At 28.1% G+C, this 13,898-nt stretch overlaps 1 protein-coding gene across 2 annotated transcripts; it reads right to left on the reverse strand.

Moving 5' to 3' along the window:
• Nucleotides 1–2,131: 2,131 nt before the first annotated feature.
• LOC114176572 (uncharacterized protein At4g14342) lies at nucleotides 2,132–5,388 on the reverse strand. Of its 2 annotated transcripts, XM_028061652.1 has the most exons (4): nucleotides 5,231–5,388; nucleotides 5,003–5,088; nucleotides 4,755–4,878; nucleotides 2,132–2,548 (listed from the first exon to the last, which is right to left on the reverse strand). In XM_028061652.1, the coding sequence occupies exons 1-4, from the start codon at nucleotides 5,234–5,236 to the stop codon at nucleotides 2,501–2,503; spliced, it is 264 nt and encodes an 87-aa protein (XP_027917453.1). In that variant the 5' UTR covers nucleotides 5,237–5,388; the 3' UTR covers nucleotides 2,132–2,500. The 2 variants fall into 2 exon arrangements, with proteins under 2 accessions (XP_027917453.1, XP_027917454.1); XM_028061653.1 differs by lacking the exon at nucleotides 5,231–5,388 and having other exon boundaries at nucleotides 5,003–5,094.
• Between the last annotated feature and the right edge of the window lie 8,510 nt (nucleotides 5,389–13,898).

Raw genomic sequence — 13,898 nt, forward strand, 5'->3', positions numbered from 1 at the left:
ATTTGCATCGTTTTGAGATTATTTTGCTTGTTATCTCTTTTTCATTGTATGTATGTAATTGCTTGTATTTTTTATTTGCAATTATAATTTTTATCTTAGACTATTTTTTTTAGTTTTTTTGGCCTATTTCTTTTTTTAATTGAATTTTTATAATAATATTTGTAAAATTACGAAATAAAATTATATTTATTGTTATTTGTAAAATTGGACTAATTGTATTTGATTTTTTAATATTATTGTTGCATTAATTTTTATTTTATGTATGTAGATTTATTATAGATTCATTGTGGACCAAGGTCGATCTGCCGTATATGGATTCATTGAACCTCAAACCATTCAACCTTCGGGAAACTCACATGACCACATCAAACTTTATTTGCAAACATGGATGGTTGAGTCAAATAGAGAGATCTACTTTGCGCCATACATTGATGCGTATGTTTTTTTTCTAGTAATATTTTATGAAGTATTATTAATTATTTCTGCTAAGTACTTGTGATTGACGGTAGGTATCATTGGCAACTATGTGTCATCATTTCAAGACAATGCACGGTTGTATGGTTTTATTTATGCAATAGGAAGATTCCATCTACTTTGAAAAACATGTTACAAAAGTAAGTATTAATTTTTTTCAATAACCTATGTATCTACTTAGTTATAAAAACTAACATATGTTTTATGTTTCCAAAATTTTATTAGAATTGTGAGTAAGCCTAGAGGCCAACAACTTAAAGTATTATATTCAAAGGTTAGAACTCATTTAGTTTAAAGTTATTAATTTTTGTATGTCAACTTATGACTTTGATATGTGTTTATTTTATTTGTAATGTTTAGTGTAACAAGCAAGAAGATTAATGGGAATTGTGTATATTAGTTTAGAATATATGTTGAAACTTAAGTGTTATTAGATATAACTGTAACTCCATAATTGTGCTGAAATTATTATGAAACTGTTCTGGAAATTTGCTGATTTTCAGGTGTGGGAATGTTGTAAAAACAACCAAATTAAAAAAAAAAACAGAGCAGATTAACGTCTGGTGGTGCTCTGACAGACGTTATTTAACGTCTGAGCTTACTGTGGCCGACGTTATTTAACGTCTGTCAGAGCCCAACAGAAGTCAAATTGCTCTGTTTTTTGGTTCCATTTAGCGCGAAAATTGACGTCTGCTGCTTTTGGCCCCGACGTTGGATAACGTCGGACCCCTATTGCCCCGACGTTAAGTGACATCTGTTTTGTTTTCCAACGTTATTTTAACGTCACCCAGTACGACGTCGGTGTTTGGACAAACGTCAAAGGTCGAAAATATCGGACGTTAAAAGACTTTTTTGTGTTAGTGACTAAAACACTATTTTTAATGTTAAACAAAGAATAACACAAAAAAAACTCAACACTCAGCAGATAAACCAGATTCTAACTCTAAATTTATTGTGACTTCCAATTGACGATATAAGAAGTAGAACACATATCTCCTTTATATTATCTCTATGTAGTAGTCATTTACAATTAGACATATCTACTTGATAGTATTTTGATTGGGCACACTTATCTCATCACAAAGATATCTCTAATCTCATGATCTTTGAGCACCAACATCTTTTCATAAATTTTTACTTATCATTTGTATCTCATTACAAAGATATAATTCCTTGTCATAAAAATTTTAGTAACTTTTAATTACCAATTTCAACTACATTTGATGGATGGAAAAACATATTTCAATCATTCAAAATGTGTTCCCAATCATGTTCCAAAATCAAATAATAATTATTTTGAATAGCCCAAATTCCTCCAAATCTCAAAGAAAAATAACCAAAAGATAAAGAACCAAAATATTTTTTTTAAAAAGATTAAAGGTAAAAATGAATGTAACAAATAAATATAAAATATTAAAAGTATAATTTAAAAAAAAACTATATATCATGGTAGGTAAAATAAGTCAATATTTACTAAGGTGATATATTAATAAAACAAAATACAATTTATATTAAAAGAATTAGGTAATGCAGAGTTACAAGTTCTACACAAATTTGGGTTTGAATTATTGAAATTCAGAAGAAAACAATTATTACTAAGATCCGTTGCTGAGTGGTAATATTAATTAACTTATATGATCTAACTTGCCACATATTCTGATAAAAACTCAGATATTAACTAACAATTATACATGCAAGCAATACACTTAGCAAGTAGTGTACCTTGTTCCTTGAGTTCAAACTCAAAATGCAACATAAAAATTGTGCATGTTATGAAAGTCATTCAAGGGAGAATCACATTTTCTTGGATGCCACCATTTAAGAAACACAGACAAACTTACGATTCAAGAATAAACTAAACTTGACATATCTTGAAAATTTTCCAAGCTCCTTAACAAATACTTAAGCACCCACAAGCTAAAGAAAGATCACTACAATATGTAATCAAGGCCACAACCATCTGTTTCCTCCATCAGATAACACATCACAATAAAATGTGAAAGGCTATATAAACTGTACTGTGTGATTAATCCTCTTCTCTTTCGGGAGGCAAACCACAAGGCAGGAGCATTTTCTGCACAAAAGATAGAACTTGTCATATAAGGAATAGCTTATGACGGACGAGTTGTAAACAACGACACCAAAGACAAGGTTAACATGACAAGAAAAAATCAGAGAAGGGTCTCGTGCTATAAGTACTCTTTAGATAATTGTAAATTATACTTCTTGCTAATTCCTTTCAGAATTCTAAGGTCCCCTACCTCTTGATAGGATTAGGATGAATAAACATGTTGCAGGTTCAGACACACCACAAAGCTCTGTTCCGTAATGTTTTTCCTATACCATATCTCCAATTAAGAAGCTTCACATTGCTCAAATGCTACCTAATTGTGGTATTGGGTGGTGTTTTTCCTATCCCATATCTCCAATTAAGAAGCTTCACATTGCTCAAATGCTACCTAATTGTGGCATTGGGTGGTCACTGTTATGAATGTATGTGTTGAAATTATGATGTTTTATTGAGCGAAGGAAGAATTTGAATAATACCCTATTCATATTGGGATGTTTTACAGGTTTAATTATACACAAGCATTAAGCCTCATTTATCTAATTATGCTAACAATAGACTCTAGATACTAAAGAGCACATAGCTTCCTAAAGACAGCATAAACCCCTCTAAGAAGATAAGACAATCTAAGATGAGATGCGGTGAGATATTGTAGATATTCTATAGGATAAAATCAAGATACTGTTTGATATTTTTTATGATACAAGAGTATGATCCATCATGTTAGATCTACAACCCATATTGGGCCTGAGACCCATTTCCTGCCTCAACATAATATGGTGGGTAGGATCCAGAGAGTTTATTTGAGAAGGAACAAAAATAAGCACTGGTTAGTTAGGAAGTTAATAAGGCAAGAGTTAGGTAGAGTGCAGAAAATTAGTGCAGTTGATTGAGAACGATAATTGTAAACTGAGTATTCTCGATTAAAAAAAAGGACATTCTCCGTGTTCTCATTCTCTATAACAGAAACCTTTTCCATTATTCTACCACTTCAGTCTCTTTATACATCACTCTCTATAATTTTAGCTATCTTTCACTCCAACATTCAGAATGTTCAGAGCAACATGCCACCACCGATTTGTGAGGTTTACTGAGAAAAAAACTGAGGCAAACCTTTTGCACGTTTACAGTGCGTAAGCTATAGCCTGGTTCTCATGGTTACAAAGGAATGCAAAATTTATTAAACACAGTCTTACATTAGTGTTGGGAAATTAAGCACAAGCTCACTGGGACAAATTTAAAGAAAAGACAAGAATGCTAAGAACACCATTCACAAAAATAACACCCTCCAAAAAACAGGGGTAATTAACAAAGAGTTGTAAATAATTATCACTCGTACTTAGCAGATGAGCAAGTTGCTGATTGCAAATAATCAGAACATGGTAAGTCCAAATGGGATATTTCGTTGAATAGACAGATAAAAATCCCATAATTAGGATATTGGGCTACAAGTCTGATTATGCATTTGCTATATAGAAACCAATGACCCTTGAATTGATAATAGAACATGATAGTGCAAGCAGTCTTTACAAATTTCCTTATTTGATTACTTGTATCCTAGTTATCAGAAACAACACTCTCTGAAAAGAAATAGCAAACTAATAAGCAAGTAACATTTATCTATAGTTCACAGAACTATGTACCTACAACAAATTCACATATAAAAATGGAAAAAATAAAATAAAAAAGGACAGCCTCTCTAAAATAACAGGATTAGTGGTATTCAAAATAACAATAATAAAGGGATGCAACAAGGTTACGAAGTTCACTTCCTCAATAAGCAAACAATAACAGCAGCACTCAACAACTTTATCAGAAAAGCATTACAAGTAACAAGTGATTTTCTTTTCACCTTTGTCCCAAAAGCCCATAGACAACCTGTTTGGTTGAAATATATTTAACTCTAAAATAATGTTAGCAACGCACTCTTGTCTATGCTACTGGGCAAAATTAACATTCAGTTACACTAGTAACTGTTCCCACTCCTCGTTCATGAACTCTCCCAATACAGTAGAACACTGAAAAAAATAATGTATTGCTAGCATTTATCTTTTATTAAGATGACAGTGAAACAAACTAGTGGATATAGATAAAGACCTGATTCAATATCAGAGGTAGAAGACAAGACGCCTCTATTATAAAGTAGAACAAAAAATGAAACTGAGTTGAAGGGAAACAAAAGAAAAAAGTTATGTCCAGAGAGAAAGATAACCTGCATAAAGCTATAGCGTTCCCTTCCAATAGATTCATTTTCAGCAATACCAAAGTATGCCAGTAAAGGGTAGTGGCCAATATATGATGCATAGCTATCACGTTGAATGTTCACTGCCCACTCACTGCAAACACATACAAGCAAGAAAAACAAACAATTGGCAAATAATTTATATAAAGAATATAAAAAAAAAAAAAAAACAAATTGAGAATGAATTTTAGGGAAAAAAGAGTGAGAGCGAAACTGACAATCTGTTCAAATCCGCATGACCAGTTCCAACATATTTGGCTTGGAGATGCTCGAGCTGAGAGTTGATATTAAACCTATCACTGGCCTGCATAAAACGCCCAAATTAATTTTTGTATAAAAAATTCAAAAACCCTATTTAACTCCAATTCACCCAGGGATCGGAAAATTGAAAATTAAAATAAAAAATTGTATTGCAGCCTCGGGAATAAATTGGTAAAAGAGTGTACCTGCATGGTGTGTGATTAGTGGGTTGAATTGAGTTGCTACGAACCAAATTACTCTCCCAATGCTTAGGGATAGATATAGCTGGGAAGAGAGGGTTCTGCTTCACCTGCAAATCATAGATACGTGCTTCTTCATTCCTGTACAGTGTGGTCGGTTATGGTTATTTTACAATAATTAAATAAAAAATATTTTTTTACTAAAATAAAATAGTTGTATAGTTTTTTATTGTTATTTTTTATCTAATATGATAAATGTGTATATATCTATATATCTATATATATATATATAAATGATTTGAAAGTTATTGTAAAGACAAAAGATATAAATAATAAAAAATTTAAAGAAAAGAATAGAGAGATATAAATATTTATTTAAAATGATATCATATTAAAAAATTCAATCAGGATTTGTCTAAATAAATGAATTTGATGGTTTAATTTATATTTCTTATTTTATTATAAATTAAAATTAAAATTATCAAATATATTTAATTATAATACGAGGTTTAAGGTGACATGTAAGGTAACTAAGTAAAGTCATTATATCATTAATAAATTATAAAAGTTAAATTAAATTTAATCGTATTTACTCGACTTCGACTGAAGTTACATCTTACGATAGAAGATTTGGACTTTGACAACAAAAATTGGAAAAAAGTAAATCATATCAAATTTATTACAAAATTATATAAAAAATTTATCATAAATTATTTTTAATTTTGGTTGAAGTTTCATGTAACTTTTTCTAGTTTTCTCTGCTATTTTTTTTTTTGAAAAGTTTGTTCAGACAGAAATGATAACATTGGTTTCATTTCATTTCTTTATCCTGTATTTTGTTTAGTTGTAATACGATAATGAAACTTATACCTAGGAAAATGTGACTAATATATTTTTAGAATGTATTATTTTTTTACACTGTATTGTGTTTTTTATAAATATTTTTTAATCATAATTTGCAATAAGTATGTCTTGTGTTTAAAAATAGGAAAAATATGTTTTTAGTTCCTGTAATTTCAGTTGATTTTGTATATGGTTTCTGCTTGAAACTTGATCACTGTTTATTTTTTGTGCTTTCAAAACGTCTGATTTTCGTTCTTATTTTTGGACGACGTTAAAAACCTGCTTGGGTGTCAAACGGCGTTCCACATCAGTTGCAAATCTTTTGACACCTGTGTAGAGACATCATTGACACGTGTTTTAAGAAATGAAGTAGGTTTTATATTTATGTTATCTTGGTAATTTAATATGTTGTGTGTTGAATATCTATATCATATTGAACCACTTAATAGATGTTCTGTGCTGAATATTGCAACACATGTTATGGACTACTTAGTAATGGACGACTTCATGCCAAAATTTTAAATAATTATGCGCCGAAATTTGACACAATTATATGCCAAAGGGAATTAAAAAAACTCCAAATGGACTCATAAGGAACTGGTCACTAAAATGCCGTCAAGTCTTGCTTCAAATGCCCAAAGTTTTAACCATTTATATGTCATTTTTTATAATTAACCACAAACTGATAATAAATAAGACTTCCATGGAATGAACTGCTAACACCCACAAAACTAACATCTTAATTCAACACCATTCATTACAGAGTAAACATGAACAAACTAAATGTTACAATTGATTTTCATCACAAATAAAACACAAACCATAACAGTAAATGCCCATGAAACTAAGAAAAGTCACATCTTAATTTGACCCATTTTTTTCTCTTCGATCAACTTCTTCTTTAGCTTAACACTCTTCTAAAGCAAATCCACAATCATTCTCTCCTTATCAGAACAATTTTCTTCTTCTTTTTTCTCCATTAATTTGCCCCAAACTGTTGGAAGTTCCATATCGACTAGAGATAAGACAATTTCATAGTATATAAGTGAGGTGCAAACCTTACCTTACAAGCCAGTTTTGTGGGGTTGAGTTAGGCTTAAAGCCCACTTCTAACATGGTATCAAAGCCATTGTTTAAAAAAAGTATATCCTAGTGAAATTTCTTAGACATTCTATTCCACCCGCTATCGAGTGAGGTGCAAACCTCACCTTACAAGCTGGTTTTTTGGAGTTGAGTTAGGCTTAAAGCCCATTTCTAACACAAACAGGTTCTTCCTCATCAGCACACTATAAAAAGTGATACTTACTACTTACTGTCCAGTTTCTACATCTCTAGAAAAATCTATCATTGTTCTTCGTGGTGGTGGCTTTCAAAAGCAATAGTTTTTCCCCACATCCACATATTTTTTGAACATAATCGATCCATAACTCTTTCATATTTCGAAAGGGAGAACAACAAGAAACCTTATTCCCCAAAATTTACTTCCTCCACCACCAACATCAACACACTAACCTTCGTTCAACACAACCCTCTCTTCGTCAATTGTATCTCCCATTCTCACTAGAAGTGATTTTTATCTTATAATTCTTTCATATCTCTCTTGCCATAGAACTTCACTTCAAGTTTAAAAACTCGATAGATATGTCACTGGGCAGTAAAACTAAACCTAAAACATAAATAAATAAAAATTAATTCCTAAGACATGTGTCTGTGTCAGCACAAGTGTCAAAAGATCTACAATTGATGTGGAACGTTGTTTGCCACGCAAACAGGTTTTTAACGTCGTCCAAAAATAGGGACAAAAACCAGACGTTTTGAAAACGCAGGGACCAAAATGTAACCAAATTTCGAGCAGGGACGATTTCCAAAATCAACTGAAAGTACAGGGACGAAAAACATATTTTCCCTTAAAAAATATAAATAAAAGAGTAATAATTAGTGTCATATCACATGTTAATTTTGTTAGAATTGTCAAAAATGGTTTTTCTAATATGTACGAGGTGTTAAATAAAACCATAAAATCTTCAATAATTCTCATTTTTTTTTTTACTAATTGTGAGTTTGGATCTCTACTTTACTTTTTTTTTCAATTAATATAAGCTTTATAAAAAAAAACTCATAATGTTAAAAACATTTTTACAAAAGTTATTTATGTAGAGTTGGTTATCATTAAAATAAAGTATGTTTTTACAGAAAATTTGTATTGAAAGTATATGTTGATAGGAAGGAATGGGTAAAAGTAAACTAGTTGACTAAAACAACAAGATGGAACAAAATCGACAAAGTCCTTTAAGAAAAAACTTAGATAAAAAGGATATCAAAATAATGGATTAAGTGTTGATAAAAGAGTCTTCTGTATAAATAATTTGCTTTTCATATAGAGTTAGAAAGAAAAAGAAAGAAAAACCATGATTAAAAAGTTATATATAAGAAATATGCGAGTTATGCCAAAATACTAATCAATAGAGTTTTCATATAAAGACATGGAACATTATAAGTTGCACATGAAATTTTAAATTGCTTATAGATTGACTTTATTAGTTGAAATTAAGGATGATTAAATTATACTTTATTAAGAAGTATTGTAAAATGGAAAAATGACAAACAAATTATCAAGAATGATATTCTTACAAAATTTCTTTTGTCTTTTATAAATTTTTGTCATATACTTTTCCCCCTGCCATTTATATTTCTTGTATTTTATCTTTCACGTTATTTAGTTCTCTAACAATTTATTTTAGACTTATTTAAGTTTGTAAATATGATATAAATTGAGTATTTTAGTCTTTATTACAAAAATTTATTTTATCAAATATTTAAAAAATTTAGATTTTTTTTCTATTGATAGAAAAAATATTATAAAATGCCATTTCTTTTATATAAAAAAAATTTAGCATATCATCATTCATGATCATGTTAAACTAAATGAATATCATAATCAATAAATTAGATAATAGTTCACCCCTGACTAAGCTTTCATTCAAAGAATTTAACAAAAAAATATGTGGGTGTATTAATCAATCCATTGGGCAGAAGTTGTATGAGTAAGTAGAAAGTATTCTATGGGCTTGTCAATTTTACAATACACCACAAGTAAAATAAAGAATTTGGCCTTCAGAACATAGAAATAAGAAATGGCTCAGCAATTGGAATGAAAAAGAGAAAGAAGGAAAAAAAAGGTAAACCTTTAAGATTTCAATTGAGTCAATATTTAAAGGTGTTTTCGTAAAACATGAAAAAAATGGTTAAACTAATATTTTAGTATATCATCAATTTTGATTATTTTTGTTAAAAAATATTACTCAAATAATATTAATAATAATAAAAATATAAAATGATATAATAATAATTATTAGATCAATAATAATACTGAGACAATATATAAAACAATGAATATTAATCAGAGATCAACAATTATAATAACAATAATAAATAAAAGATAAAAGGTAAGGAGTAGAAATATCCTGGGTTGAGGCACGCATAACACTGTCTTTAGAGAGAAAACGTCCCTACTGCACAGGGCTAAACAAATATATCAATTCACAATCATATGTGTTTCTTATCATATGCGTTTCTCTCCCAAGATACAACAACCCGTCAGATCGATCGAGTGCAGCGAAGGATCTCCGAACCTTATGAACACCATTGTCTTAAAGATAATATAGAAAAGAAAAGAAGAACACTTTTTAGACAACTCTAGTTTTTATTGTTTCTGTTGTTGTTGGGTCATGCACTTAGGTGGTATTTATAGGTAGAAAATGGAGACAAAGAAGTAAATAGTAATAAGAATATAGTCGTTAGCCATAAAAACCATTAACCCATAAATTAAAGGTCTATAAAAACTTCAGTAACAGTAAGTTTTTTATTTTAATTATTTTTTTAACATTATATTAAAATATTTCTAACAATTTTAAATTGAATTTTTGTTAAAAAAATTCATTCCTAACCAAATTGTTTACAATTTTGTCGTTAATTGGATTCATATTATTTGAGATAAGTAAGGGAGTAAATGTTTCTTATCGCAAGTCAATGATATTTTAATTTGTATTTGACTTTTCTTATAGTAGAATGTTGTGAAGTTTAAGTTAAATTGTTTCTCTCGAAAGAGTGCGTGTACTTGGAGTCAAGAGATATGATGTTGTATAAATTTTCACAGAGTGTTATTTTTTGGTTGTCATTGGACAATGATCGTGGTTTTTTATTCGGTTTTAGAGTTTTCATGTTATATTTTTGTGTTGATTGTTTTTTATCTTATTTTTCTATTGGTTGGATGATTCTCGAGGATACAGATAATGATGTTCTTCATGCTCTTGCATTTTTTCATCAAAGTGGTATCAAAAGTTTATGGTTCGATAAGATATTCTTAATATGCTCAATGGTTGCAACTTAGTTTGATCTTCCACATTAGAAAAAATGAATTCCTTATTGCTGAAGAATCATCATTGATTGCTGAAGTTGCAATGACATTTGCAAGTGTTGTCAAATGTGAGATAGAGAAATTTGATGGAAGGATCACTATTAGTGTCATGTTGGCAGGGTGAATTTGCAGTTGGATTTGTGGAGTTCCAACGAGGTGCGAGTGTGGATCCATAGAGCTTTTCATAGTGGAGCTCGCAGTAACTCACACAGTGTACGGTGAAGGTTAACAGTAGAGCAACAAGGACTGCTGTGCTTCAGGCAAGGTGCAGGAAAGTCTAGTGGTACTTTGGTGGTTGCAGCATTTCCAAGGAGCTTCATGGAGGACAAATATCTTTCTCTCCATGATGTTTATTACCTCAAATCAAAGACATTTTAAGTTTGTATTTGAATTTTCTTATACTTTTGTAGTTAACTGTTGCGAGATTTCAGTTAAATTATTGTTTTGAAAAATGTGAATATACTTAGAATTAAAGGACATGAGAGAATTTTTTATGTGTTGTACAACTTTTCACATAATATTATTATTTGATTATTGTTGAATAACAATTGTGATATTTTTCCGATTTTGAAAATTTCACGTTATATTATTATTATTATTTTTATCTTATCATAGGTAGAGATGGCAAATAAACCCGTCACCGTGGGTATGGTCCGAACCCGTCCCCGTTTTGACGGGGAATCCCCGCATTAATTGGGTATGGGTATGGGTATGGGTATGGGGAATCCTCGACTTTTTCAATTTGGTATGTGGATGGGTATGGGGATGTACATATCCCCGCCATATTACCCGTCCCCGTTTAAATTATTAAAATATTCCTAATTAATTAAATAACCACACACACACACACTCACACACACACACACACACACACACACACACATATATATATATATATATATATATATATATATATATATATATATATATATATATATATATATATATATATATATATATATTATTTTTTATTTATTCTAATTATTTGGTTTGTCATAAAACTCATTCGCATTTCAATTATATTTTTCATCTTATCATAACCTTTATGTAATTATGTTAAAAATATGTATGTTAATTAAAATTTTTTATGTCTCACATTTGAATATTTCTATTATTTTTTAATATTTTTATGTAATGTATATTTTTCTTTCACATGAAAATGTTTAATACTCTCAATTTAAGTATTTAATAGCATAAACATTTCGTTTACTAGGTAATATAAAAAAAAAATCATTTACTTATTATTCTTATTATTAGTTTTTGTTTCATTTGAATAACATTTTTATTTCACTAAAACATTTTTTGTTATTTCTCAATCACTGAGTATATATGTTGATATTTGAAAAGTTTTCTTAGATCTCTAAGATATTTTTAAACTTATCATACCCTTAATTATACATTTGTTTTCTTTTGTACGATTTCTTTCAATAGTCTCTCAAATTGTTTGTAAACATTTGTTAATTTTTTAATATTTTTATTTCTTTTTTATTTTCATTATGTAGAATACTATTTCGATATATTTTATTTAATTATTTTTTATTTTTTAACTTATTATCAATCATACTGTAATTTTTTCACTATAATTGTATAAATAACTTTTATTTACTACAATATAATAATTTAATGTAATTGTCATTAATATTTTTTTATCACCATCCAACATAATTGAAGTTCAAAAGATACAAGATTTATGTTAAAATTTTATTATTATGATTATTATTTGTTCTTTGTATCATTTTGATTAAGTAATGTATTATAACTTTTATTAGTATATAAAAAAGAGATTCATTAGAATTTAAAAGATTAAAGTAAACAAACATTTAAAATATATTTTAATTTGAATATTTGTTTTTCGTTTATATTTTTTAAAATATATTTTTCAATATTATCAACTATGTTTCATTAATGTTTGTAAATTTAATAAATGTATTGGTTCTCATGAAATTTTATTTGGTATTATAATCTAAAATGTAAACAATTATAATTTATTTTAAACTTTTATTATGATTATTATTTGTTCTTTGTATCATTTTGATCAAATGATATATTATAACTTTTATTAGTGTATAAAAAAGAGATTTATTAGAACTTAAAAGATTGAAGTAAACAAACATTTAAAATATCAATTATGTTCTTTGTATCATTTTGATCAAATGATATATTATAATTTTTATTAGTGTATAAAAAAGAGATTTATTAGAATTTAAAAGATCGAAGTAAACAAACATTTAAATTATATTTTAATTTGAATATTTGTTTTTCTTTTATATTTTTTAAAAAATATTTTTAAATTTTATCAATTATGTTTCATTAATATTTGCAAATTTAATAATTGTTTTAGTTCTCAAGAAATTTTATTTGGTATTATAATATAAAATGTAAACAATTATAATTTATTTTAAAGTATTTTATATAGAAGAAACAACCATCATTCTAATATTAAATATTTGATAATATTATGTTTCCTTTATCATAATTTTTTTATTATTTTATGAAAATTAATTAAAATTAATATTGAAGTAGTAAGAAAATGAGTATGAGTATGGGTACGAGATTATACCCGTTACCCGGTGGGGATGGGATGTGTCAAAAATTTAATACATGTTGGGTTTAGGTATGAGAATGGAGATGAATTTTTTTACGGGGATGAGTATGGAATAGCAAAACCCGTGCCCGTCCCGTTGCTGACCCTAATCATAGGTAAACAATATTTATATTCTTTATAATAACACGTTTTTCCCATCAAATTAACAAATTTTATTATTTTTTATCAGAAATGAGACCAATTCATTTTATAAATAAGCACGTGGAGACAAGACATAATCAATAACATTTGATACAAAAATAATTGAAGTTCCAAAGTTTGTTATCCAAATTTGTGATTACTTGGACATACAAAATCAAATAGTCACGTACTTCAAGTGATAACACTTTCTTAAATGGAAAATATAAAAAATTTTGAACATTCAATCAAATTAAAGTTTTCAATAAAAACTAGAAACTCAATTGAAAACTTCACTGAACAACTTAAAACTTGATTAAGTTATTATTATGTCACCTTAATTAACGAAGAAGATTTAATTAAAAAATACACATATTTTAGATATTCAATAACGAAAATTTTAAACATAAACTTAATAAAACAATACTCAAATTTAAAAAATACTCAAAATTTAATTAAACCTTTATTTTATCTTAAATTCATAATTTGTTATAAGTTTTCTCTTATATCTTTATTTTTTTCCACTTTCAAATTGATTTATACTTATTCGGTTACTTTGAATGTTTTAATAGTTTTACCCTTTTCCTGTATTTGCAATTCCTTATTTCTTATAATCTTTTATTCAGAAAAGTATTTAAGAACATACTTTAATTATATCATAACATCTTATAAACACGCAATCAATTTTAGAT

The sequence above is a fragment of the Vigna unguiculata genome, chromosome 3, assembly GCF_004118075.2.
Source record: "Vigna unguiculata cultivar IT97K-499-35 chromosome 3, ASM411807v1, whole genome shotgun sequence".
NCBI classification, from domain to species: Eukaryota; Viridiplantae; Streptophyta; class Magnoliopsida; order Fabales; family Fabaceae; genus Vigna; species Vigna unguiculata.